The sequence below is a fragment of the Hypoxylon trugodes genome, assembly GCF_022578975.1.
Source record: "Hypoxylon trugodes strain CBS 135444 unplaced genomic scaffold F4822scaffold_9, whole genome shotgun sequence".
NCBI classification, from domain to species: domain Eukaryota; kingdom Fungi; phylum Ascomycota; class Sordariomycetes; order Xylariales; family Hypoxylaceae; genus Hypoxylon; species Hypoxylon trugodes.
In genome coordinates this window covers 2,320,955-2,342,804 of record NW_026250024.1, presented here as the reverse complement: position 1 = coordinate 2,342,804, position 21,850 = coordinate 2,320,955, and the positions used below count along the sequence as shown (strand labels likewise).

The window sequence follows — 21,850 nt, the reverse complement described above, 5'->3', positions numbered from 1 at the left end:
GGCTGCGGCCTCGTGCGTCATACATATTGGCCTGAACGCGGAAGGCTGTCGGATGCTGAAAAGTGATATATTATAGGAAGAAGCTTGGAACTCCTATATCGCGTAAAGATTAGAGATCGTATGTTCATTCTGTCATTGTTTTTATGGCTTAGCGTGGTTATTTTAGTAATATGAATAGATGCAGAAGTGCCCGTTCACGAGCAGTTCCGTTCTCATGAACCACGACTGTTTGGAGGATATGAAATTGTCACACAATATCATTGCTTTTTAAGAGGCGTCAAGATATGTAACGATCCCCCAAATGACAACCAGTGATTTTTGCACGAGGCAAGCCACTTAATTTTATTATGTACGCCTATCCGAATGATCCTTTTTCAACATGGTGGTATCATATTCCGACCGGTCCAAAGAAGGGCAACAGAAAATCGCCATTCTACAGTAATGTCTATCAACTAAAACCCAACCAATTAAGAGAGGTGACAATGAAAGTCATGATTACATCCCCCTCTACTTTGCAGCCCAGCCTGCTTATTTCCCCAGTTTGAAAGTTGCCTCCGTGTATTTTCGTAGACCCCGTAGGAAAACCTGGTATCCAACCCCTTGGTTGTCGGGCGCACAGTAAATCTCAGTTAATCGTATCGGCCAAGGTGGGTATCCCTGAAGATCGACGTAAGGCTCAAATGAGATGAGTAAATCTGGCTCTAGCATGACGGCTTCGGATAGTTCATTGTCAAGAACGTCTATTGTGATATCCTTGGCTGAAATTTTCTCCTTGTGAACCATCTGAACTAGAACTTTAGTGAGATCTACCATCGCTTCTCGGCCATCATCCTCAGAAATGAGTAGAACGTCTAGCGGAACATTGTCATGTGATAGATACTCCCGGTTTGCGGTATGGATGGTTGATGCTCCGCGGGTGGAAAGAGAAAGTGGCGGGGCTTGGTGCTTCCCGAACCAGCCCTTAAGCTTTTGCACCAAAGCACGATGTGTCTGGGGCATGTATCGTTTGAGTACTCCTACAGGTTTGTTAGTTTTGATGATCCTCGTGTGGGGGTTCATGTATCCAATTCACCTGTCCTCTCGTATATGGATAATCGAGGAATTCCCGCAGAAGCGCACCACGCCGCTACTTCGGCAACTTCATTGACAAGCTTCTCTAGCGCATCTCCTGCCCTCCCACCATCTTCAAGGGTTAATATGACGCTGACATGTTTCGGTATCCTCTTCAGAGTGCTGACGTCTCTTCGGACATAGTCGGGTGTGTTGTGATGGTACTTAAGTATGGAGAGGACTCGGAGGACTACGGCGTGGTAGGCTATGCGGATTCGGATGTAGACGGAGAAGATTGCGTGGACGAAGATATATAGGAGCAGATAGAGTTGTGACCTAAGAAACTTCCTCACACCAAAGTGGGAAGTTTCTTGCTTTCTCTTCCGACTATGACTTCGCGACCGATTGGGAGGGGTGGGAAGGTAGTTCTATAGGAAACAACCGGGTGTTAGTTGGAATCCGGCGATGTGATTTTGAAGTCTAATCGTTGACAGATTGTAAGTAAATTGATCTAAATACGCACTTTCACAAGTTTCTCTCGCTCTTTTACGTCGAGCTTCTTATGCCCGACCTTCTCGTCCTCCCGATAGAGTTTGGTGTCCTTAGAAGTAAACGACATAGTGAACGCGACAAGGACAGTTGTTAACGGATGTAAACGGTCTTGAAGAGAAATGCAATGAAAAAAAAAAGAATCAGAATGCGTCTTTAAGAAACGATTGCCCGCATAGCCTCAACTGTCTAAGGAGGATGTGCGTTGTGACGCGCAATGGGTAGGCTTGGAGGAGCAAGCCTTACATTCCAAGATTTCCTTGGACGGCGGATGGCGGATGGCAGGACAGATCAGATGTTAAACCGGCGAAAAGAGCGACAGGACCACGATATTCAGCTACCTGACCCATGGAAGCTACAAAGGTGGGTACCCGCGGGCTTAGGGCGGCGAATCAAATTCTATATTTTCAGACTTAGCCACAAGAAAAGTGGCGGTGCAACGTTGAAAGATTGAGTGTTGCATCGGTACGTACCTTACAAGCGTAGTAAAGTGGGGGTTTCCTCAACTCCAAGCACTTGTCGTACCCCTGTAATGTGCTGTAACTTCCGCTGTAGCTTCCCCAATTCTCGATTTCAATCTGTCGGGCTTGTCGCATTTAAGCAACAACCATCTTTTCAACTTCAACATCCACCTAAATATCGCGATTCTATCACCAACCTTGAACCACCGCTTCCTCACTCCAAGCTTCCCCATGCCGCAAGACGAATACCCCGATAGCGCTTAATGCAATGGAGCGGGCAGGTTCCGGGTCGCGAGCCCTGTTTCCAAAGGGCCCTAGCTTTACAATTGACGATTTCTCGAATAAGGACTTCATCGTCCGCGACTTCGTAGATGACCTTGCCGAGACTGCCGTATCGTTCAACCGTCGCTCTGGCACTGCTCAGCAAGCTTTTGATCCGAAACCACTGATTCGAACTTTTGAAAGTATGGCCTATCCCTTCCCCTAGGTCTATAGAACCTATTTGTTAATGCTCGTTCCCCCAGGCGCATTGCAAGGCCTTAGCAACCTATCCGAGGAGCTGCAAGCAAAGGAATCCGACCTTTCTTCCCAAGCCCGCCGCGCAGAGGCCCAACATGACCAAACCGTCGAAACTCTAGGCAGCAAGCTAGCCATATCTATCGATCAATTCGAAGCTCTGGATGGCACTCTCAATAACCCCAACGAGAATGATCGAGGCAGCCGTGGTGAAGCAGGTGGGAATATTGCCGTTCAAATAGGAGAGAAGCTAGAAGAGTTGGATAGGAAACGAAGGCGGGCGCTGGACGCTAACTTTCTAATACAATGTTGGCTTCAGGTTAGTGAGACGGGCGAGTTAACATTATTAAATGATATTCAACGACAAGGAGGATCCGAGAACAAAGTAAGGTGTGCCGTCATTGCGCATCAACTAATGCGGATTAGCCAACGATTGGACCCTACATCTTGGGGTCATACCAATGGACTTTATCGTAATGGCGTTACAAACGGCGACAGCGATGGTGGGCGAAGGCATAATACCCGAGAGATATTAGAGAAATTCTGTGAGACACTGGAGCAAGATTTGCTGAAGCAATTCAACAACAGCTACCGTAAGCAGAATTTCGACGATATGAAGGAGTGCGCCAAAGTACTATACGATTTCAATGGAGGTGCCAGTGTGATTGCCGTTTTTGTGAACCAACACCAGTTCTTCATCGACAGAGACCAACTGATTACTGATGAGGTGACTATGGATGGAGATACTTGGGACCAGCTAGCAGACCCCGACTCCGAGCCACCAGGTGTCGAACCGAGTCTTCAGTCTCTCGTTGATGAGGTTAAAATCGTAATGCAGGAAGAATCCTTCATTATCAAGCGAGCATTCCCTTACTACGAGACTGTCTTGATTAAGTTCATACAACGCGTATTCCAACAGTCTATACAGCAACGGCTAGAATTGGTGCTGGAGAAGGCTGATACTATATCATCGCTAGCCTTTCTACGGTCTCTGCATTCGTCCAGAAGCTATATCGGTGCTCTGGTAGAGGACTTGAAATCCCATGGCCTTACAGAACATCCAGAACCATGCTCTCCTCAAATATCGCAGACCCTCGATCAGCAGATGGAGGAGCTTTTTGTCCCATACATCGTTGGAAACTCGTATATCGAACGCGAGAAAAGGAGTCTGGAAGAACTATTTAACTCATTACTCTTCAAATACAATATCTACCACTCTCGGCGGAAGAAGGCACCAACTGGATTTATGGCTTCATTGGCCCAGCAAACCAACCAGCTCATGGCATCTGCCAAAGATGCTTATCTAGAACGACTTGAGTCTTCCGATCTTACTCCGACACAAAAGGCTATGATGTTGCGAGTTGCTGGTGTCCAAGAAACCGACAAAAATAAGAATGAGATTGAGGTCTCCGAATCCGAAGGTGCTCTGAGCACGGCCACCGCTAAGCGAATGCTGACTTGGCTCGCCGAAAGCGTTCGGCGAACCCTAGAGCTTGGAAGCCAGAGTGAAACCCCCAAAGATGTCGCCATCCTCCTAAATCTTTTATTGTCCAATATGGGCCAAGTCTACGTGGAGACGGCCCTAGAAGCGGCCCTTGAGAAATCCACATCTCAGGAGAACATAAAGACGGAACCGGATCTCGGTTACCTACCTTCTGTGAAACCAGCTGTAACTATTAGTAGCATGATGGACCGCTTCATAAATACCGTGCTTATTCGCCTTGCTGAGTCCAATACTACGGTGCGGAGAAGCATGGAAGCTCAAGCTAAAATGGGCATTGAGGGTATTGAGAAGAAAGCCGGCAGTATCATGCGGAGTACCGTAGACGTCATCGTCAACTGGGTATCCAAGTCTCTCGCCCAGCAGAAGAAGCTGGACTTCCTACCCAAAGACGAGCTTAGCATTATAGAATCCCTGCAAACGCCAACATGTACAGCGACTTGCTTATTCCTGTCGCGATGTACACGATTGATCGCCCAGGCTGTCGACGGAACTAACCTCGAGGTATTTAGCTCAGAACTCGCAGCCGAAATACAGCGGTTACTCTTTGACCACTTCAAGAAATTCAAGGTTAACGCCACGGGTGGTCTTATGGTTACTAAGGACGTTGCTAAATACGTCGCCACCCTCAAGGAGTGGCCCCTTTCGAAAGACGTCGAGGCCGCCGTTGAGCTGCTCTCCGAGATCGCATACCTCTTCATCATCGGCCCCGAAGCCCTACGCGAGCGCTCCAGGAACCTGGCTACTGGCGCTGGAGCTTCTGGGTCTGATAGGGGAGGAGCCGTTAAGAAGCTTGCCAAGGCAGATTTCAAGGCCTTTGTACAGAGCAGAGACGACGCGCGCAGTATCGGCGTACAAGGTGTGCTTTCGAGCCTGTAGATATCTGGAGTGGGAAAACGGCGCGTGGTAGCGGAAATAACAACGAGGATTTGATTTTGCTTCCTCCCAACAAAAGTGACGATGGGGTAAAACAAGAAACGTCGTATATATAGCCGATTTGGATTGCGCACGCATGTTCTTGTACGATATGAAATAGATGATACCAATGTGAGAACGAATACCTTTTTACTCAGCGTTCTACTCGTTATTAAAGCATTTCGGTACCGTGTATGATTTTGTACTTGGATAATCACAAACCGACACAGATTTGGGCACAGATGGGTTGATTTACTATTAGCTCCTCGCGGCCTCTTAACGACCACGTTCACCCAAATAGCCCATGAATTTATCTTAAGGGATTTGACCTCATCGCGTAGTCCCTGATATAACACACAATACACACACATAGCCAACAACTCCGCCCTAGTCATCGACAAGTCCACCAAGCCTCCGATGTCCTATACGCGGGGAAACCCGAGTTACACCGCAAAGGGAAGAAGGGTAAAAAGTATGAACACATCACATCATTTGCCAACTCGCGAGACCAGGTATATAGCATCAACAACACACCACTTTTCCAGCCTCCATCTCCAACCGATCCGATTTTTTCCCGTCACCCAGAACGCCAACTTAAAATCCCATAGGCTGAAGCATCACTTGGATAGTGACATTCCATACCATATAATCCAGCCTTAGTGCTAGAGTTCAAATCTCTCCGAACACGAAGATTCTAATAGCGTATAGCTACTTATTCAACGCCAGTTTCCCTGGCTCAACGAAAGTAATCCAGCAACACAATCCATATCGCCGCGTTTGCTAGGACTGACCTCGCCTCGCATGAAGGTATCAACCTCCCCATCCTTCTTCGAGCCTTCTTGGCCTTTACCACCTTCCTTATCCTCGAATATCATCATAGGTGCCTCTCGAGCTTTCGATGATAGCGCAGTATTCGCTCTGCTTCCGAAAAGCAACGAACGCTTCGCCGCGACATCTCGCTCACCAAGAACACGTCCAACTCGACGCGGGTTTTCACCTGCGGGAGCCGGTGCTTGAGACTTTTGAGGGGGCGGCGGTCGTCGAGGGTGATTATGGGGGTTGCCGTCTTCATCGGGGCTCCAGTTCTCCTTATCCGAATCACCGGATGGGCTTAGGATAACAGAAAGACTTCCCTTTCCCGGCTTCTTCTCCGGATCGAGAACTTCCGGCCGGGTGTCTAACGATGAGGGAGGCAAGGTCTGCATACGCGCCACACTGCTAGTCGCCCGACTAAGCTTGGCCTTCTTAGTGGCCCCTTCTCGGTGAGAGGGCTTGTTCTGCGGTGCGTTACGCTTGTTCGGGTTGGATTGCAGAACGTTTGTGCTGTGGCTGTGGATCAGGTTACTAAGACTAGCGGAGCTGCTGCTAGATCGGAGAAGGCTAATGGCCGCAACTGCAGACCCGGAGGATTCATTCTCGGCCTGCTTTGTTAGCTCATCTCGCCCACCAGCCTCACAGCAAGCTTCCCAAGCCTGAACATCCCGTGATCGACCTCGAGTGAGTTGCGGCGGAAGGTGGGCAGTGAGGGTCGAGATGGGCGGTAGTGTGATACCAGGAAGAGCACTTCGACTCCGGTGAAGAGTCCGATTGGTGCGAACTGGAGGTAATGTATCAGCCTCGGTCGGTAGAGGAAGCTGAGCGGGACGCGGTGGTGATGGCTGGGCGGAAACTAGTTCAGCCTTTCCGTCTAAGGATAAGGACAGGCGAACCTGAGAAGACGAGGACGAGGGCGGTGGGAGTACCGAAGCCGGCGAACTGCTGGCAGCGGAGTTAAACGAGGACGAAAATGATTCGAATCTAAGATGTATATTAGCATGCAAGTTGAGGTGGGGGGTAAGAAGAAGAGACGCACTTAAACGAATCATCCCCTGCTCGTCCGAGAGAGGAGGGGGTGGAGAAGGAGTTATCAAAACTCCGTCGGTTTGACAAATGGGTGGCTGAAGCCGACGAATTCTGGAGAATCGAGTGGCCCTCGGGCTCGGGATTTCTCGACGGCGATGGTGTGCCCCTCTCGAAGTCCCCAGACTCTCGTCTCGATAACATGCCTGCCGGGGGAAGGTCTACGCCGCATAGTTTCGGAGAAGATTGCACGGAGTGCTGAGATACGACATCCTGGGAGTTGGGAGGGATTTCCATGTCAAAAACTCTCTCGGCCTCTATACGAACATCTTCCGGTTGCCCAACCATGCTTGACGCAGCAATAGGCGCGGGGATAGAGTCGGAAGAGAGGATCTGCACCCCGCCACCATATCTAAGAGCAGCGATCTCTTGGGGCGAAAGTGGTCGCGATTTTCGGCGGTCATTCTGGCGACGGTTTTGGAACCATATCTACGGGTAGAGTTAGACCATATTATCCAAGACGCGACCTCCAATGGGGTCTCTCTCGCGTTTCTCGTGTTACACAAGCCGGACTTACCTGAACTTCCTTTTCATTAAGCGAGACGCGACTCACAATATCGAGACGCGCTGCTTTGTCGGGTTTCGGGTTCGAGTTGTACGCAGCTTCTAGGATGGCTTTATCTTGTGTACTATTCATAACGGATATCCCAGTCAGTTTAGAATGGCAATGGTAGAATATAGCAAGGTAATTGGCTTAAAGGTACACACGTGGTTCTCTTCCGCTTGCCCTTAGGGTGTTTCTCTGAATTGGAGTCATGACCAGGATAACCGGATTCTAGTCGGAAGGAAGACTCGAAGGACATAGTAGAAGAGTCTGGGTTGCTACATTGAGAGCTGATCGATCTTCGATTTTCGTTGATTTCGTGGGTGGACGCCATGGTGGGAGGTGAAGACGCGCTGGGGTGTATATGATAAAGTAGCGGGTATTCTAACAATGCATTATATACCGACGTACGCAGTTAGCTTGGGACAGGAGGTTAGAAAAAACGAAAGACAAGTCCCTTTCTAATGTACGATAGTAATTGAAATTCTCGTTGTGACGTCGAGAATAGAATTATTGAGAGAGAATTGGAAATTCAAGTACTTAACTGGGCAGAAGTAGAGAGAAAAGAGAAAGAGCTGGGCTGGTGTTGGAGTAATAGATCATAGTGGGTCCTTTGGCGTGTAATCAGGACCGCGTCTTGAAATCCAATGCAGAAGCTCGGGCCATCTAACGATTGACCAATCACCTCTTCGGTCGCGTCAGAGGTCTGCCAAAAAGGGTAACTTATTTACTTGAGGCGTGTACATCTCCAGGTAGACCACTCGAAATTCTTTTGATTGTCACCAAAACACTACGAGTTTAAATGGAATGCGCTAGTAAAAATAGATAAATTAGAGAACACGCCAAGCACTAATACCCAGCCTCCTGCAAAGGTGAATTATTGACACCGATAATATCATTACCTAGGTATATTTATTTCAAAAGTAATAAGTCGACGTTGTACATGTAATAAATTATTATGTATCTGCGTCTACGGCGTAGAGTACATAAGGGGAAGTTTAATTTTTTATTTAGATTACCTACATATGTACATGTAGGCGGGTCACCATTGAAAACTTTACCGACTCGCACACGCATGTTAAGTACCTACAAGAGAGGACTAAATTCGAAGCAAACCAAGAATTCTAATCAACCACATGGAAGGAGGAATCCATTAATATCTTTTCAAAATACAAATTTAGAACATAGCTGGTAAGACAAGCTAAACAATTTAATAACATTGTAGCTTAAATGAGCAATTACTTCGAGATATTCTCAGGAGATTTCCATGTGTACTTAGCTAACTAGGTATGTAAACAATGATTCGGAAAGGGAAGTAACAAAACAGGTAGCTGTATAGATCATAGAGAGATTCCATGTCAGAAGCTAATCTACAAACCTAATTGATATTTTCAATTCCACGCCGTATGATAAATGATAAGTTTATTTATAGACCCTTCAAAAATTAACCTTATCCATTCGATACCCTCAGACCAGTAAAAGGCCCGGTAGCTGTTCTCCCCTCGTCGTCATCGCCTTCATCCCCGATTTCTCCAACGCACATACTTCCTAATAGCATCCGTGCTTCGGCATCCCGGACCAGACGACGCACATTCTGCTGTCTTGAACAACCTTACCCGTTTCCATTTTCCGGGCGCAGGTTCCGTTCCAACCAGCACGATGTCATCCAGTAGCATCCAGAGCTAGTGATCGTGATAGTCGTGCAACACCCACCCAAGACACGTCCTTTCTACGAAATCATCGGGTGTCATGGTAGAAGTAATCGAGTCGAGGATACTCATCCGCCTTATGAACATGGTCATTAGCGACAGCAACAATTTAATCGTAAATATTCACACCGCTCCATTAAATGCGGCCTTGTCGGATCGTCATTTCTAATATCCACTTGGCCAAATCGTAGTCATTCACCAACCAACATCACATGAACAATAATCCAAATGTAGGCCTCAGATGAATTTCATTCATAGGGGTCTATCTATCTAAACGCCATCATTGTGACTGGCGATGTTAAGACGGGGTTCATGATCTAAAGACTTGTCGTTGAGTACCCAAATCAAATCCGATATGCTAATCACGTAGTGAAAAGCCCTGGTCATTGTCGTATCCGTAAAACCCCATAAAATTGAGCGCCAGTAAACTCCTGCGGGTGTGTCGTCGACATCGCCCTATTGTCCTATATGCATAGCGGGAAAAACATAAGCGTAAAAAGACAATACGCCATCTACCTCTAATATGTAGTCTAGCTCTATGCTCTACATGCCTAAGAGGCTCATTTGTCTTCGTAAAGGACTCGCGCTAATGCTACCGTCTTCGCTCGCATAGCACGCTGAGTCGGTATCTATATCCCATTCCGGTTCATCATCTCCGTTAACAGAGCCCGAGTTGCCCGTTATCTTGCTCTCGAAGCCCTTCTGAGTCGCGGCCCGTGTGTTCCACTGAAGTGTGCGCGAAACACTGTCGAACCATTCGGTACCCGTGCGCATCACGGTAGGAAGTGGGTATTGAGAGGCCGTGATTGTCACACAGTCGCCTTGCTTCAACTCTAATCGGCCTTTTCCGTCGAAGGCGCAGTAAGCCGTGGCACGCGAATTGCGGGGAATAGAAACACGAAGAAGCATCGTGTCGCTAAGAACCATCGGTCGGAATGACAAAGTGTGCGGGCAAATCGGAGTAAGGAGGATGGCGGGAAGATCAGGACTAACCAAAGAACCGCCGGCAGACAGAGAGTACGCCGTCGATCCAGTTGGTGTAGAAAAGATGCAACCGTCTGCTTGAACGACTGTCAGAAGCTCGTTGTCACCGTACAGTTCGAGGTTAGAAACATAAGGCGACGGGCCTCGGTCAATAACCAATTCGTTGAGAACTTCAAATTGCTCTCCTTCCTCCATCTCTTGGCCGGATGCGCCATTACGGAAAACAGTACAAGTGAAGCGCATGCGAAGATTGACACGCATACCCTCATCGCCCATTATCTTATTAAGATGTTGTTTATACTTCTCAAACTCGAAACTTGTTAAGAAACCAAGGCTTCCTAAACTGAAAGATAGAACCGGGGGAACAACCCTTTGGAAGAGCCAGGAAGTAAACAATACGGTACCATCGCCACCAAGAGTCAGGACAAGATCGAATTTTTCAGGTTGGCTCCAGCAGAGATCTGGAGACCAATATTTGAGCATACCCTCGTATCGAGTGTCCTCGTCAATAATGCTAGAAGCACCGAAGCGCTTCGAATTGCGCAGCTTGGCATCGACGTAAACGTTAACGCCTATATCCGATCCGTAGCGCGGAGTTCTGAGCAGCCACATAGTCAATTCCCGAGTGAGGTAGACTAATTCATTGTCGCGAGCCTTGGTAACGATCATAACGTTGCGCACGGCGCGACGGATGGGTCTCCGTTGCAGCTGTTTCGAGACTTCACGGACGCCAGTAGCTGTCTGTACGAGTCTCGAGTGCGACATATACTCATCGTTCTTTATCTCTTCAAGGACCTTATCTATATCGACTGCGTCATCGAATCGGTTGTGCCAAAAGCACGGCGACTGGAGGGAAGGAAATGCGGTAGTCGGTGTCATATTCTTGGCGGTAAGTCCGGAAAGGGCATCGGTAAAGGCATCGGAAAGTTGTTGAGATGAAGAGGAATTGGCTAGCCGCTTATCGGCCGTTGAATGTGCGGACAACATTCCGTTCAAGGACAATGCTTCGGGCTTATTGTTTCGTGCGACGGAGGCCAATGCTTTCATAATAGTCTGGCGCGGGACGGCCTCGACAGAGGGTGCGTTTTTGCGATGGGAACGCGATTGAGCCTTGGAGATGGCGTCGGTAGTTTTTAAGGGTAGAGCAGAAAGCTCTGATTGTGTATCGTCGTTGTCAGCATTGCATGAAGACTCTTGTGAGTTGTGCGGCGTGGTAGAGTTTGTGGGAGAGTTGGACGGCAAGGGTTTATCAACAGTGATAGAGGAGGAATGATTAGTAGTGTCGGGACTAAGAGCGACTCCGACAGCTCCGCTAGTACCGCTAGTATCCTCTTGGGCACTGTGAGCACTGAGTGCAGGGTGTACCCCCATGCCAGGGCTAATGGGAGAGCTGATTAACCCTAAATTAGACATTTCTCCACTAATAGCCCGCTGAATCCGGTTAACGTTGGTGACTGTATGTAACCGTGGTAGGCACTGTCGAAACGGGTTAATCGATGGGACCGATGCCGAAGATAGAAACAAAGGCCGTAGGTGTTCCTATTTCCGATTCCTGCAGGACAAACAACACCGGTGGCTTCAGGATTTCTTACGCCCGTCTTCGATTTGTTTCGACTTTGTATTGTATGACGAGTCGATCCGAGTCCTAGAACGACCCTTGCGTTAGCCAAACTTCTTGCATTGCATCTTTTATGTAAGCCAGCCGAAGCACATCTTCGTCGAGGGAGAAGAAGCATAGGTGAGCAAAAGCAACTGCCAGCTTCTAGTCCCTCCTAGCACGGAATATCGGTCACACTTGGCAGACACCCCATGCCGTGATATCACAAGCACAATCTTTCTTCGGCAAATCATGAACATGGAAACTTACACAATACTTCTCCAAGCGCAACACTAATTCCGTGCTATCGACCCACGGAACGTGATTAACAATCCTGTCACAATGGCGGCAGGCTCCAACTAGATCGAATTTGGCTTCGTTTTCGGGCCAATTGTGATGCAAATGTCTTGTGTTGTGTCCGACGTAAAACCCGAACGATGCGAGATCCCGCTCGATTTGCAGATCCAGACACGCTTCTGAGTGACCGCGTGGCTTTTTATTAATAAACTAGTACACCGAATCTGAAATCGGGCGTCGAATTGGAGGAACCTGTCGGATGTGGGCCTGAACCGGTGTATTAAGGGCGTAAAAGTCGAGACAGATGAGAATGAAATTTCGATGTTTTTTATGTGGACAAGCCTATTAAAAAATAAAAGTAAAGGAAGCTTCGAGATCAACTCTTCAAGAAAGTATATACGGTGGAATATAAGAGAGCATATGAATAAGAAACGAAAGTGATGAGTAGATAAAGAAAGCAGCCAGGCCAACAGGTATTTACAAAATGCAGAGACAGAGGGTTAGCTGCAAGAACTTCCAGAGCTCTGCTAACTGTTGGCACAAACAGCTTGGAGAAGAGAAAGGCTTGGGTCTAGGTGACTGAAGAACCAGCTAGACGAGAAGCTCGAGATTTCTTCGTTCCCAGCTCACTTTATTAAGTTGAACCGTTCAGTTGGCGATAAGAGATGGAGGACCACCTGTGGGGAATGCTTCAGCGGGTGCTCTAACGAGCTCGGTAGGTACCTCTTGTGCATGGACAGTGGAGTCGCAGCCGAGTGGGACGGGGTAAGGGGTCCTTGAAAGGATGTGGGGTTTCTAAGTACGTAAGTACTTCCTGGCCTGAAGAATAGGAGGTAATACGTGTAAGAGGCTTGCGGAGGGAATGTGCCAATGTGCCTTCGTATGCCATGTCGGGCAGTAAACTCCGAGGGCGAGGGTTGCCATCGCCAACTCCGCACACCACTTTATTTTTCCTCTTATTTTTTTTTTCTTGCATCTCGAAAATAAGATCTCGAAATCGATAGCGAAGGATTGTACGTGGCGGGCGTTTGACCCACTGCCACTAACACTTCTCCTGTTTTTCCTTAACAAATGCTGTAAAGCGTTTTCGCGCCAGGTCTCACGTTGTAACCCTCAAACAAGGGTATGTGGTAAGCGAGCGCTGCGTAAGGGGCCTAGACTTGTCTCATATTCCTAGCTCTTAACGCAGGCCTTGTAGATAATGCTCGTTGCTAGATAGCTACGGGCTACCATCAATCGGTGGGAAATCAATTGGAGCTATTGAGCCTCCTTGTTGTCCTGCGAGCATATTTGCATAATGCCGAAATGTTTTAGACCCTCACTTAAGGACGAATCCTGCGTCTGGAACACTGTTGAGCAAAACGTTCTACCCTGCGGAGATCACACATCCAGAAACGACGACTAGCCGCCGGTCTACCAAATGTAGCCCTTATCGAATAGAAATATTTCGTATTTCGAAAGGGAAGGTTGTCAACCGGTCCTTTTTGGTGCATCGTGGCAGTCCTATCTGACAGGATTTGGCTATGGACTAATTATATGCGTGATGATTATCGGTAGGCACCACCTACTTCCATCTCAATACTTGATAAGCTGAGCATTTGAGATGAAACGCAATCTTCGATCTTTTCAGTGAGGCTCTCGAACATAGCACTGCGATAATCATGTCAATAATCCCCGCTTATCCATCATCATCAAACTCTTGGCAAGTGTTAGCGATGTGTTGAAAAAGCGTACCTGATCATTGGCTTGCTAGGAATGATGCCGCTTTTCCGTCCGTCAACTACGTTCGTAAACAACAGACCATATTGCCTTAACCAGTTGATCCACCATACCTGGTAGAAGATCTCGAATATCTTCTTAGAGGCAATACATCCGTTCGGGAGTATCAAACACGTCTGGGGAGAGTCAGCCTAGCATATTCCCTGTGATTATGCCATATTCCAGACCAGCGGTCTGGCGCTTCCACAGTTGAAGGTTCTAGCCAGTCATTCTTCTAGAACACTCCCCGTGGCACGTGTTGATCGTCGTATAAGGGTCTGAGGCTGACAGCAACGTTTTTTTTCACTTCCAGTGCAAGTCCGAAGCAATTTTTCCTTCCAGCGTAGATCGTGTGAACTGCTTCAGATTTGCATCCGCAGAGTTACTGTCGTCCATGCGAGTGTCACCATCATTAATGATGGTCGATTGGCAACATTGACGTTGGGCAGCAGCAAATGCATCGTCCCACTCTTTCATTGTGAAGCTTCCTTCACTCTCCACGAGGATGGGTTCATCGTGTGAGGTAAACGAGAAGACGTGGAAGGATTGTGAGGTTTCGACTTCTCGCGGCGAAGGATTTAGGACGATCTTATTCGATTGACCATCCGCGATAATAGCCAAGGAAGTCGAAGTCAACGTCGTCGTTAGAGGAAGGGCAGCGGAAAGGAGGGACAGTACTGCTGTCTGAAGCAGAGCGGGTAGAAGAGGCAAATTCTAGAGTATTATATATTTAATTAGCAAACTACGTATCTTGTGGTCGAAATCATATAGATGTGCGACTTACCGAGCTGGCTTGGACAGTTTTGGCATTTACATATTCGTTCTCCGGAGCGGTGGTCACTTGTAGGATGACCTGGATGAGGGTCCTCGGGAAGTTATTGATGAGAATAATTTGGCGTAAAGTCGATTGAATCAATGATTCCAAGTGCCTCTCTCGGGTGCCTACAAAAATAACAGCGTTTAGCAATGTTTATATGAGGTGCAACTGGTTTTGAAGGGAGTCCAACCTCCAACCCCTGCAGCTGGTCGTACGATCACATCGACAACCGCCTCTTCGGGGAGCTCGTCTCGTCTCTGCACCTCGATGGGCCCATTTACAGCTCCGACCACGGTATAGCCTGCGTAAGAGAATGTCGCAGAGCCGTCAGCATTCTGCAAATGAGACAACAAAGCTTCTGGCCCAGTATTGATCGTCATCTTCATGCCAAGATTGTGGTGGTTTGTTCTAGAAGTGATTGCACGTAGATATGTTGTGGAAATCAGAAAGGTGAGATGACGAACTTTTCTCAATCCAGTAGCGCGGCCTTAGCAGCAACTTTAGATAAATGTAGTACAAAACTTTCAAGGCTTACAGGGTACTTGTAGGTAGTACAAGTGTAACCCCGCCATAACCCATGATTAATGCATCGATTCATTAAATGAATAATTCATTAGAATACTATCTCGCGAGGGGCACTTACTCATCATATACTTTACATCTACTTCATAATCAAACCATTCTGACCACCTACATCTCATGATAACTTTTCTAATTATACGAAACCATTATTAAACCATCATTCTGCATTCTGAAACAGACGAAATGGCTACACAACATTCTCCACCACCTACGACGATTCCGAATTTAAAGGACAAGCTACCTAAATTGGAGCCGCGCCGTCGGCGGCCTCCGCCCTCAAATCCCCTTCCATTACCAGAAACACCCAGCCTACCACCACCACCAGACACCTCATCACACTCATTCCAGGACCCCACACGACGGATCTTGTCTACTCACGACCATGAACTATTTCTCTCATCACCTACCTACAACCTCATCGTCGCCTTTGTCTTCGGCCTCTCAGATGCCATCATAGACACCCCAATCTTAGCAGTCAAAGACGATGACTGCAGTCCTATCGTCAAATCCATAATCAGTATTCTCGATGAGGCGGAAGCTTTGGTCTTAGCTACTCCCCCAGACGATGCAGAAGGATCTCGGTTTGGAAACAAGGTCTTCCGCACCTTCCTCGACAAAGCCAAAGCCGCCAGTCCCTCATGGCACCAAAAGCTCGGTCTCACTTCACCAGAAGCCATCTCAGAGGTAGAAACCTACCTTAACCATTCCTTCGGCAACCGGACCCGCATAGACTACGGTTCGGGCCATGAGCTGAACTTCATAATATGGCTACTCTGCTTGTACCAACTCCAAATTGTGAAGAGAGCCGATTTCAAGGCCTTGGTTCTGAAGGTTTTTATTCGATATCTAGAACTCATGCGAACGATCCAATCGACGTATTATCTAGAACCTGCTGGGTCACATGGTGTCTGGGGTTTGGATGATTACCAATTCCTCCCCTTCCTCTTCGGTGCTAGCCAACTTCTTCACCACCCCTTTATCACACCATTAGCAATACACCAGGAGTTGACGCTCGAGGAATTTGGCCACGATTTCATGTACCTTGGCCAGGTGAGTTTCGTCAATAGTACGAAGACGGTTAAGGGTTTGCGCTGGCATAGTCCCATGCTGGATGATATTTCCTCGGCGAAAAGCTGGGGCAAAATCGAAGGTGGTATGCGAAGGATGTTCGTGGCGGAGGTACTACGGAAATTGCCGGTAATGCAACATTTTCTCTTCGGCTCATTAGTACCCGCTGTAGAAGGTATGAGCACCGAGTCCGAAGCAGGTGTGATAAATGAAGAGAATGAGGCTGAAGGGGGAGCTGTGGTTGTTGAGCACGACGGTGTAAAGCACGTACATAATCTCAACAGCTGGGGCGATTGCTGTGGTATTAAGGTGCCTAGCGCGATCGCAGCCGCACAGGCAGCAAGGAAGAATGGAGCTGGCGAGTCACTACGCCGCATACCGTTTGACTAGATCCCTATATTCATTCATTGAGGTATCAATAGTCCCCGCAATTTAATCAGTCAGATAGAATCGCAATATAGAACAATGACACGATGGTTCTCCATGTCTTGGATATACGATACGAGGGTTTATTATAGAACTAGTCACCCTGTTGAAGGCACTAAGACACGAACGTCCAAATAGACATAGTTACATGAAGTCCCTTATTACATTGTGACAACTCCAAACAGAGTGCATAACCTATGTATTGCCAACGCCTCGTAACCTAATTCAGACTATGCCGCCGACCTATTTCCCGAGCTCTGCCTAAAATCAAAACCGAAAGGGTATCCTCGTAATCTCATGACCAGTCGAGCCAGTCTTTCATGAAGGTTCATCAAACTCCGCAAAAAACAAGGTCCTAGGCGCGTATCGTATTATGGCCAGCGACCAAGACATTTCTCTGCCACTCTCCTTTTCTCTATGTGTATACGCCACCGACAACACAACTAACCCCTTCCTCAACACCCCTAACTCTCACGATACAACTTCATAATCTCACTCCTGGTCTTCTGCCGAGCCTCAGCATCCAACCTCCGACTATTCTCCAAACCCGCAACACGCTCCTGTAGCGTCGCAACATGAGCCTCAGCCTTCTTGACCGCCTCACGCGAGGCATCGCGTCCCCTCTCCAAATCTCGAGCGCGCGCAGCGTGCTTATCCAGCACACCACGAACAGTACGCAAGACCTGCGCATCAAGTATCTGCCCCTCAAGAAGGGACATCACTTCCTGGGTAATAGTTACACCGGAAGACTGCTGCGAAGACGACGGTGTCGAGATCTGCGAGGAGGAAGTAGGTGTAGATTGCGCAGCAAGAGACGACGCGGGAATCGATGTGAAACTATCACCAGTGCGAGGCTCTCGCTTGACGTTGGCATTGTTCTCAGGATCTGCGAAAAGTACACGGCGAACGGGTTTCTCGGTAAGGGGCGTCGCCATGCCATCGTCGACTGCGTAGGTACGACCCATTCCCATTGCGGGGGTCTCGAATGCGTTGCGACGCTTGTTCTGAGGTTCGCTCTTCGCGGCGGATTTGTTGGCGATGGTGATAAGTTCTTCCTCTTCGCCGGATGAGAAGTCGCTGAATTCCTCGACATCCGATCGCTTCCTCTTCGATCCCGCTGACGCCGATGGCGTATTCTGTTGCGACGCAGCATCCAGCACGCTGATCAGTTCATCTTCATCATCCTTGAAGGGGTCGGTGATAGGTTCCTTAACGGAACTGGTGTTAGCCTTCATGGTCGAGCTCCGGGTGGAAGTAGAGGGTGTCTCGGGGTTAAGCATGCGATCCAATTGAGCCAGGCTAGTAACAGGCGTCTTCTCGGTTCTCTTCTCAGTGGCCGGGGTTATACTCTCATGAAGGGTTCTCTGCCTCTTGGCTCTGTGACTCGGGGATTCCTCTGCCTCGCTGCGCATATTAGATAAAACGGCGCCCATCTCGCGCTCATGAGCGTCTTCGGACCATAGAAAGAAATCGCATTTATTTTTCTTGTCGCGATCCTTCTGGCAGATGTAGAAAACTCGACCCTTGTTAGGTGTATTTTTCCTAACTGTAAATTGAACCGCGGGGAGGCGAGGAATGCAATTGCCTAAGCAGAAATAAATGTTAATTATAGATCCAAATGATCTATAGCTTTAGGTCATCACTTACATTGCCAAACACCGTTTCTAAAGACGCCGTTGAGTGGAACCTTGCTTGATGATGGCGTATTGGGAACGCCGTAAGGCCGCATGTTGATACTTGAATGAGATTGTTTGTAGTATGATCTTTTCTTGAGAAATACCTAAGTAGTTATACCCATAGCCCATATGACTCAAGGACTAGGGATCTACTACTTAGGAACTTAAAGTTGTTGTAATGTTTGTTGTAACGGTAGGTAACTAACCCCGAGGTCGTGTCGGATTTGAGGGTAATAAGTGACGCCACCGCGGGGGCTAGCCTGGATCTTGCTTAAAATAAGAGGTTGGGTTTAATTTAAGTACCTAGGTACCTAGCTATTCCACCAACGTGTTGTTAGGCACTGGGCTTAATAAAATAATCAATTGGCTTTAGAGCAATGGCAATCACACTCTTAGTTGGATCTAGAAAGTACAGAAAAGGTTCATTGATGTCGTAGCAACCGTTTGTAGTGGTACATGTCTAGGTACCTGCCTCCTATCTTTTAGCTTAGGACACGTGGGGACACGGGAATACCCGTACCAAAGCTATAACATACCAATCCTGGCAAGACTATATGCATCACCTCGCAGGGTCGATGATAAAAGCATACTATCCAATGAAGTAGGTGACACGATATTAATTCTTCAACGCTGACTCAGATGAAAAATTTTCACTCAAAAAGCAAAATATACATAGGTACTTCAGCGTGGCAGGACGTTCAATCAGTCACAAATCGGTATAGCAACTCGGAAATCAACTCTTTACAACATCAAGTCTCAATTCAGTTGGGGGTATATCCTCTATGCGTCAAAAAATAAAATGTGGTATTCGCAGATAAAAACGAATTACTATCGCTTTTCCTTGCGGACGCGTCTCTGAATGCCGATCAACTAGGAAATTGATGCGATAACGCCACCTTTCTGTTCTAAATCGTAGATTCGTATGGATGGCATGGTATTCGTACATGCCGTAGCAAGGGTGGCGCCAAAAATCGTAGCCAGTATGTTTATGCTCGTTCGCGAAGGAGCCATATCAGATCTCGTACCAGTAATCATCATTAAGCCCTTCTCTACTGGGTACTACACCAGCACCTTCTGGAGGCCCCGCATAAGTAGCCTCCATCCGGACGTTGAGTAACCTGATCTTTATGCCGTAGTCTTGAACCAGCTTGATGAGCTTATTAGTCTCCGCTGTTATCGGGGCTTGGCCAAGCAACATCAACAATCCGTCGAGCCATTCCGAAGCCAGGCTATGATTTAAGGGGTGTAAAGTGAGCAAGGGCTCTTCCTTAAGCTGGCTTATGTCCTTTACTTGATGAACTTCATCAGGATTAACGTAGCCGAAAATCGTAATTTTCGTGCTGTTGCTTGTCTCGCCTCCACCCTCATTAGATGAAGCCGACACATTAGAAGCAACGGAGCTAACTTGTCGTAAGTCCACCTTCTCACTAAGCGAATCTAAGCTCGGTTCCGACCCAGTTCGTAATGCGAAGTCAGCGTAATGTAAATATCGACGATTATGTGATAGTTTGGCATATCTCCAAAGTGTGCCATTCGCTGCGCGGCGATTTTGAAAGCTGTTTCCCACGCTGTCCTTTCGCGCAGCCGGCTTACCAAACCAAGAGCCTTGTAGCAAACACCTGACTCGTTGTTCCTTGATGAATGTGAGAGCTTCCTGGTTCAGACTCTCTCGCACCTTGTATAGATGCTGACCCCATTGGTCATCAAATGAGAGCTCTAGGAGTTCCATTTGCAACGCGCGCAACCGTCCAAAATCGTATTCGACTAGATCTTCCTCAACCTCTAGGACGTCTTTCGTTCGGCTTGCTTGACCTATAACCTGATCGACAAGTATTCGGACCAACACCACTACCTTCTCGAAGTCATCCTGATCTGCGCCTGTACTCTTCCACAACTTGAAAAATGCGTTGAGACCGGCTGTATGCACTCTGGACCATTGAAGAAGTAATGGTCTGAACAATTTGTCTTGCTGCTTTCCATCCGATAACTGGTACCCCCTAAGATCTTCCATTTCGGACTTGTCGCAATCGAAGTGTTCGTAAAGGATTAGTGTTACAGCCAAACTAGATCTAGCAATAGGACAGCGTTCGTGGAGTGGCTTGGTAGATTGTTCTAGGAGCAACTTCTGGAATCCATCCTCGTTCTTTCGTACGTAATCCGCAAGATCCATCAAGCCTAGGAAACCCGTGTTCTCGAATTCTGATGCCGGACTCTCAGTCTCAAAGCCCAGCCTCCTCCATTTCTCGGGGTTGTGTCGTCTACTACCCTTCTTCCCGGATTCTTGGAGTTCTTCGACCTTCCCTACTCCGTTGACATGATCCCTATTCGGTGCGCTCGCGAGATGGAGTCCTTTGAGTGCTCTACGGTGTTCCGGTCGTTCAACATCAACTTGAACTTGCCGCCATTTTTGGAGCAGCACCTTAGTAAGGGACTGGAACTCCAAAAGTGGATGTGCAAGATCTTGCAATGCCGAGCTCTGCATTAAATTGTATACCGCCTTGATTAGGCCTAGATCTTGCAACCTCCTTATGAATTTAGGCCATTCCTCTCCGGTACCGGCTATCTTGCCAGTTTCGCTAGGATCGCCTGAGACAGCATCCCTTATCAAAGCATTGATGAGCATCAAAGCGTTAGCGCATAGGGCATGATCTGCTGATTGTAGCTGTTGAATGACGAGATCAAAGAATTGCGGATAAACGGCCACAGCTGGCTTTAACGCGCGAAACCCGAACGTTATGGGTATATGACCCCCGGTTGTTGTGGACTGCGAGTGGCTGACTAGTGCAACGAGGATAGACATAGCACCACGAAGAATGTTGACGAGAGGATTTGTGACAATAAGTTCGACGACGCGCTCGACTAAATCTCCCGCCGTTGGACCCTCGAAAATATCCCATCCCATATCCACTTCAAGAAGTCGACTTAAACTTTGCAACGAGTAAGCTAGCGTATTACCGCCAGTGCTCATTATTAGGCGTCGTAAAACGATTAGACCGCCTGAAGAAATAAAAACGTCGGCAAAAGAAGGGTCGTTTATGGAGGATTGTAGCTTGAAAACTGCCATTTTTCGGGCGGCATCCTCGTCGCTCGCGAGCCGCGACAGCAACGCCGGTATGTCTGCTTGGTCCATGGTCGCGGTAGGTGGATGGCAATCGTAAGGGTTTGCGACTCAGATGGCGGGGGACGGTCAATCGCCGAGGCAGAATTGACGTGAACCGGCGCGACGTGGCTGCTGAAGGGGTAAACAACCTCCAAAACACTATAAATGCATAACTGAAAGTATAGCATGCGATGGCATACACAATAGTTACAAATTATGCTACGAGAAGGTGATCGGCGTAGTGCAATTGACAATGTGGTTCGACGATTGAGTTGGAAAAAAAAAAAGTGAAGATAGGGAGAGAAGCGTGCTAAGGGTGTACCTGACCGTGCGCGGCGCATAAGTCTCGAATCGCATTAGTGCATCTGCAGTGTTGGAATTAGGCAAGGGGAACCGATGCA

At 47.9% G+C, this 21,850-nt stretch overlaps 8 protein-coding genes across 8 annotated transcripts; 2 read left to right on the top strand and 6 right to left on the bottom strand.

Moving 5' to 3' along the window:
* Nucleotides 1-116: 116 nt before the first annotated feature.
* On the bottom strand, nt 117-1,755 carry F4822DRAFT_383089 (Undecaprenyl diphosphate synthase). The gene is made up of 3 exons (XM_051456435.1): nt 1,574-1,755; nt 1,073-1,478; nt 117-1,016 (listed from the first exon to the last, which is right to left on the bottom strand). The coding sequence occupies exons 1-3, from the start codon at nt 1,667-1,669 to the stop codon at nt 529-531; spliced, it is 990 nt and encodes a 329-aa protein (XP_051310877.1). The 5' UTR covers nt 1,670-1,755; the 3' UTR covers nt 117-528.
* A 573-nt stretch (nt 1,756-2,328) lies between these two features.
* On the top strand, nt 2,329-4,956 carry F4822DRAFT_438588 (exocyst complex component Sec10; the record flags this gene model as incomplete). Its single annotated transcript, XM_051462535.1, has 2 exons — nt 2,329-2,524; nt 2,585-4,956. The coding sequence occupies 2 exons, from the start codon at nt 2,329-2,331 to the stop codon at nt 4,954-4,956; spliced, it is 2,568 nt and encodes an 855-aa protein (XP_051310876.1).
* A 724-nt stretch (nt 4,957-5,680) lies between these two features.
* On the bottom strand, nt 5,681-8,095 carry F4822DRAFT_383077 (uncharacterized protein). Its single transcript, XM_051456434.1, has 4 exons — nt 7,600-8,095; nt 7,409-7,520; nt 6,845-7,320; nt 5,681-6,789 (listed from the first exon to the last, which is right to left on the bottom strand). The coding sequence occupies exons 1-4, from the start codon at nt 7,767-7,769 to the stop codon at nt 5,709-5,711; spliced, it is 1,839 nt and encodes a 612-aa protein (XP_051310875.1). The 5' UTR covers nt 7,770-8,095; the 3' UTR covers nt 5,681-5,708.
* Nucleotides 8,096-9,399: 1,304 nt separating this feature from the next.
* F4822DRAFT_382982 (ATP-NAD kinase) lies at nt 9,400-12,244 on the bottom strand. Its single transcript, XM_051456433.1, has 2 exons — nt 11,996-12,244; nt 9,400-11,773 (listed from the first exon to the last, which is right to left on the bottom strand). The coding sequence occupies exon 2, from the start codon at nt 11,539-11,541 to the stop codon at nt 9,688-9,690; it is 1,854 nt and encodes a 617-aa protein (XP_051310874.1). The 5' UTR covers nt 11,542-11,773; nt 11,996-12,244; the 3' UTR covers nt 9,400-9,687.
* A 1,555-nt stretch (nt 12,245-13,799) lies between these two features.
* Nucleotides 13,800-15,080, bottom strand: F4822DRAFT_382979 (uncharacterized protein). Its single transcript, XM_051456432.1, has 3 exons — nt 14,788-15,080; nt 14,565-14,722; nt 13,800-14,494 (listed from the first exon to the last, which is right to left on the bottom strand). The coding sequence occupies exons 1-3, from the start codon at nt 14,981-14,983 to the stop codon at nt 14,084-14,086; spliced, it is 765 nt and encodes a 254-aa protein (XP_051310873.1). The 5' UTR covers nt 14,984-15,080; the 3' UTR covers nt 13,800-14,083.
* Nucleotides 15,081-15,270: 190 nt separating this feature from the next.
* F4822DRAFT_382959 (Phosphotyrosyl phosphatase activator) lies at nt 15,271-16,887 on the top strand. The gene has a single exon (XM_051456431.1). It carries the CDS (start codon nt 15,363-15,365, stop codon nt 16,635-16,637), a length of 1,275 nt encoding a protein of 424 aa, XP_051310872.1. The 5' UTR covers nt 15,271-15,362; the 3' UTR covers nt 16,638-16,887.
* Nucleotides 16,732-18,749, bottom strand: F4822DRAFT_417290 (uncharacterized protein). The gene is made up of 2 exons (XM_051459438.1): nt 18,321-18,749; nt 16,732-18,258 (listed from the first exon to the last, which is right to left on the bottom strand). The coding sequence occupies exons 1-2, from the start codon at nt 18,400-18,402 to the stop codon at nt 17,138-17,140; spliced, it is 1,203 nt and encodes a 400-aa protein (XP_051310871.1). The 5' UTR covers nt 18,403-18,749; the 3' UTR covers nt 16,732-17,137.
* F4822DRAFT_417289 (ELMO/CED-12 family-domain-containing protein) lies at nt 18,750-21,715 on the bottom strand. Its single transcript, XM_051459437.1, has one exon. It carries the CDS (start codon nt 21,477-21,479, stop codon nt 19,362-19,364), a length of 2,118 nt encoding a protein of 705 aa, XP_051310870.1. The 5' UTR covers nt 21,480-21,715; the 3' UTR covers nt 18,750-19,361.
* Nucleotides 21,716-21,850: the final 135 nt, after the last annotated feature.

Bases quoted from the DNA above. Each gene is read 5' to 3' on its own strand.
- F4822DRAFT_383089 (XM_051456435.1), bottom strand. From the start codon at position 1,669: ATGTCGTTTACTTCTAAGGACACCAAACTCTATCGGGAGGACGAGAAG. The intron at 1,479-1,573 runs GTGCGTATTTAG...TGTTTCCTATAG, and splicing joins AGCGAGAGAAACTTGTGAAA to AACTACCTTCCCACCCCTCC. The intron at 1,017-1,072 runs GTGAATTGGATA...ACAAACCTGTAG, and splicing joins ATCCATATACGAGAGGACAG to GAGTACTCAAACGATACATG.
- F4822DRAFT_383077 (XM_051456434.1), bottom strand. From the start codon at position 7,769: ATGGCGTCCACCCACGAAATCAACGAAAATCGAAGATCGATCAGCTCT. The intron at 7,521-7,599 runs GTGTGTACCTTT...CGTTATGAATAG, and splicing joins GGCAAGCGGAAGAGAACCAC to TACACAAGATAAAGCCATCC. The intron at 7,321-7,408 runs GTAAGTCCGGCT...CTCTACCCGTAG, and splicing joins TTAATGAAAAGGAAGTTCAG to ATATGGTTCCAAAACCGTCG.
- F4822DRAFT_382982 (XM_051456433.1), bottom strand. From the start codon at position 11,541: ATGTCTAATTTAGGGTTAATCAGCTCTCCCATTAGCCCTGGCATGGGG.
- F4822DRAFT_382979 (XM_051456432.1), bottom strand. From the start codon at position 14,983: ATGAAGATGACGATCAATACTGGGCCAGAAGCTTTGTTGTCTCATTTG. The intron at 14,723-14,787 runs GTTGGACTCCCT...TTATTTTTGTAG, and splicing joins ACCAGCTGCAGGGGTTGGAG to GCACCCGAGAGAGGCACTTG. The intron at 14,495-14,564 runs GTAAGTCGCACA...ATAATACTCTAG, and splicing joins AAACTGTCCAAGCCAGCTCG to AATTTGCCTCTTCTACCCGC.
- F4822DRAFT_382959 (XM_051456431.1), top strand. From the start codon at position 15,363: ATGGCTACACAACATTCTCCACCACCTACGACGATTCCGAATTTAAAG.
- F4822DRAFT_417290 (XM_051459438.1), bottom strand. From the start codon at position 18,402: ATGCGGCCTTACGGCGTTCCCAATACGCCATCATCAAGCAAGGTTCCA. The intron at 18,259-18,320 runs GTAAGTGATGAC...ATTTCTGCTTAG, and splicing joins TAGAAACGGTGTTTGGCAAT to GCAATTGCATTCCTCGCCTC.
- F4822DRAFT_417289 (XM_051459437.1), bottom strand. From the start codon at position 21,479: ATGGACCAAGCAGACATACCGGCGTTGCTGTCGCGGCTCGCGAGCGAC.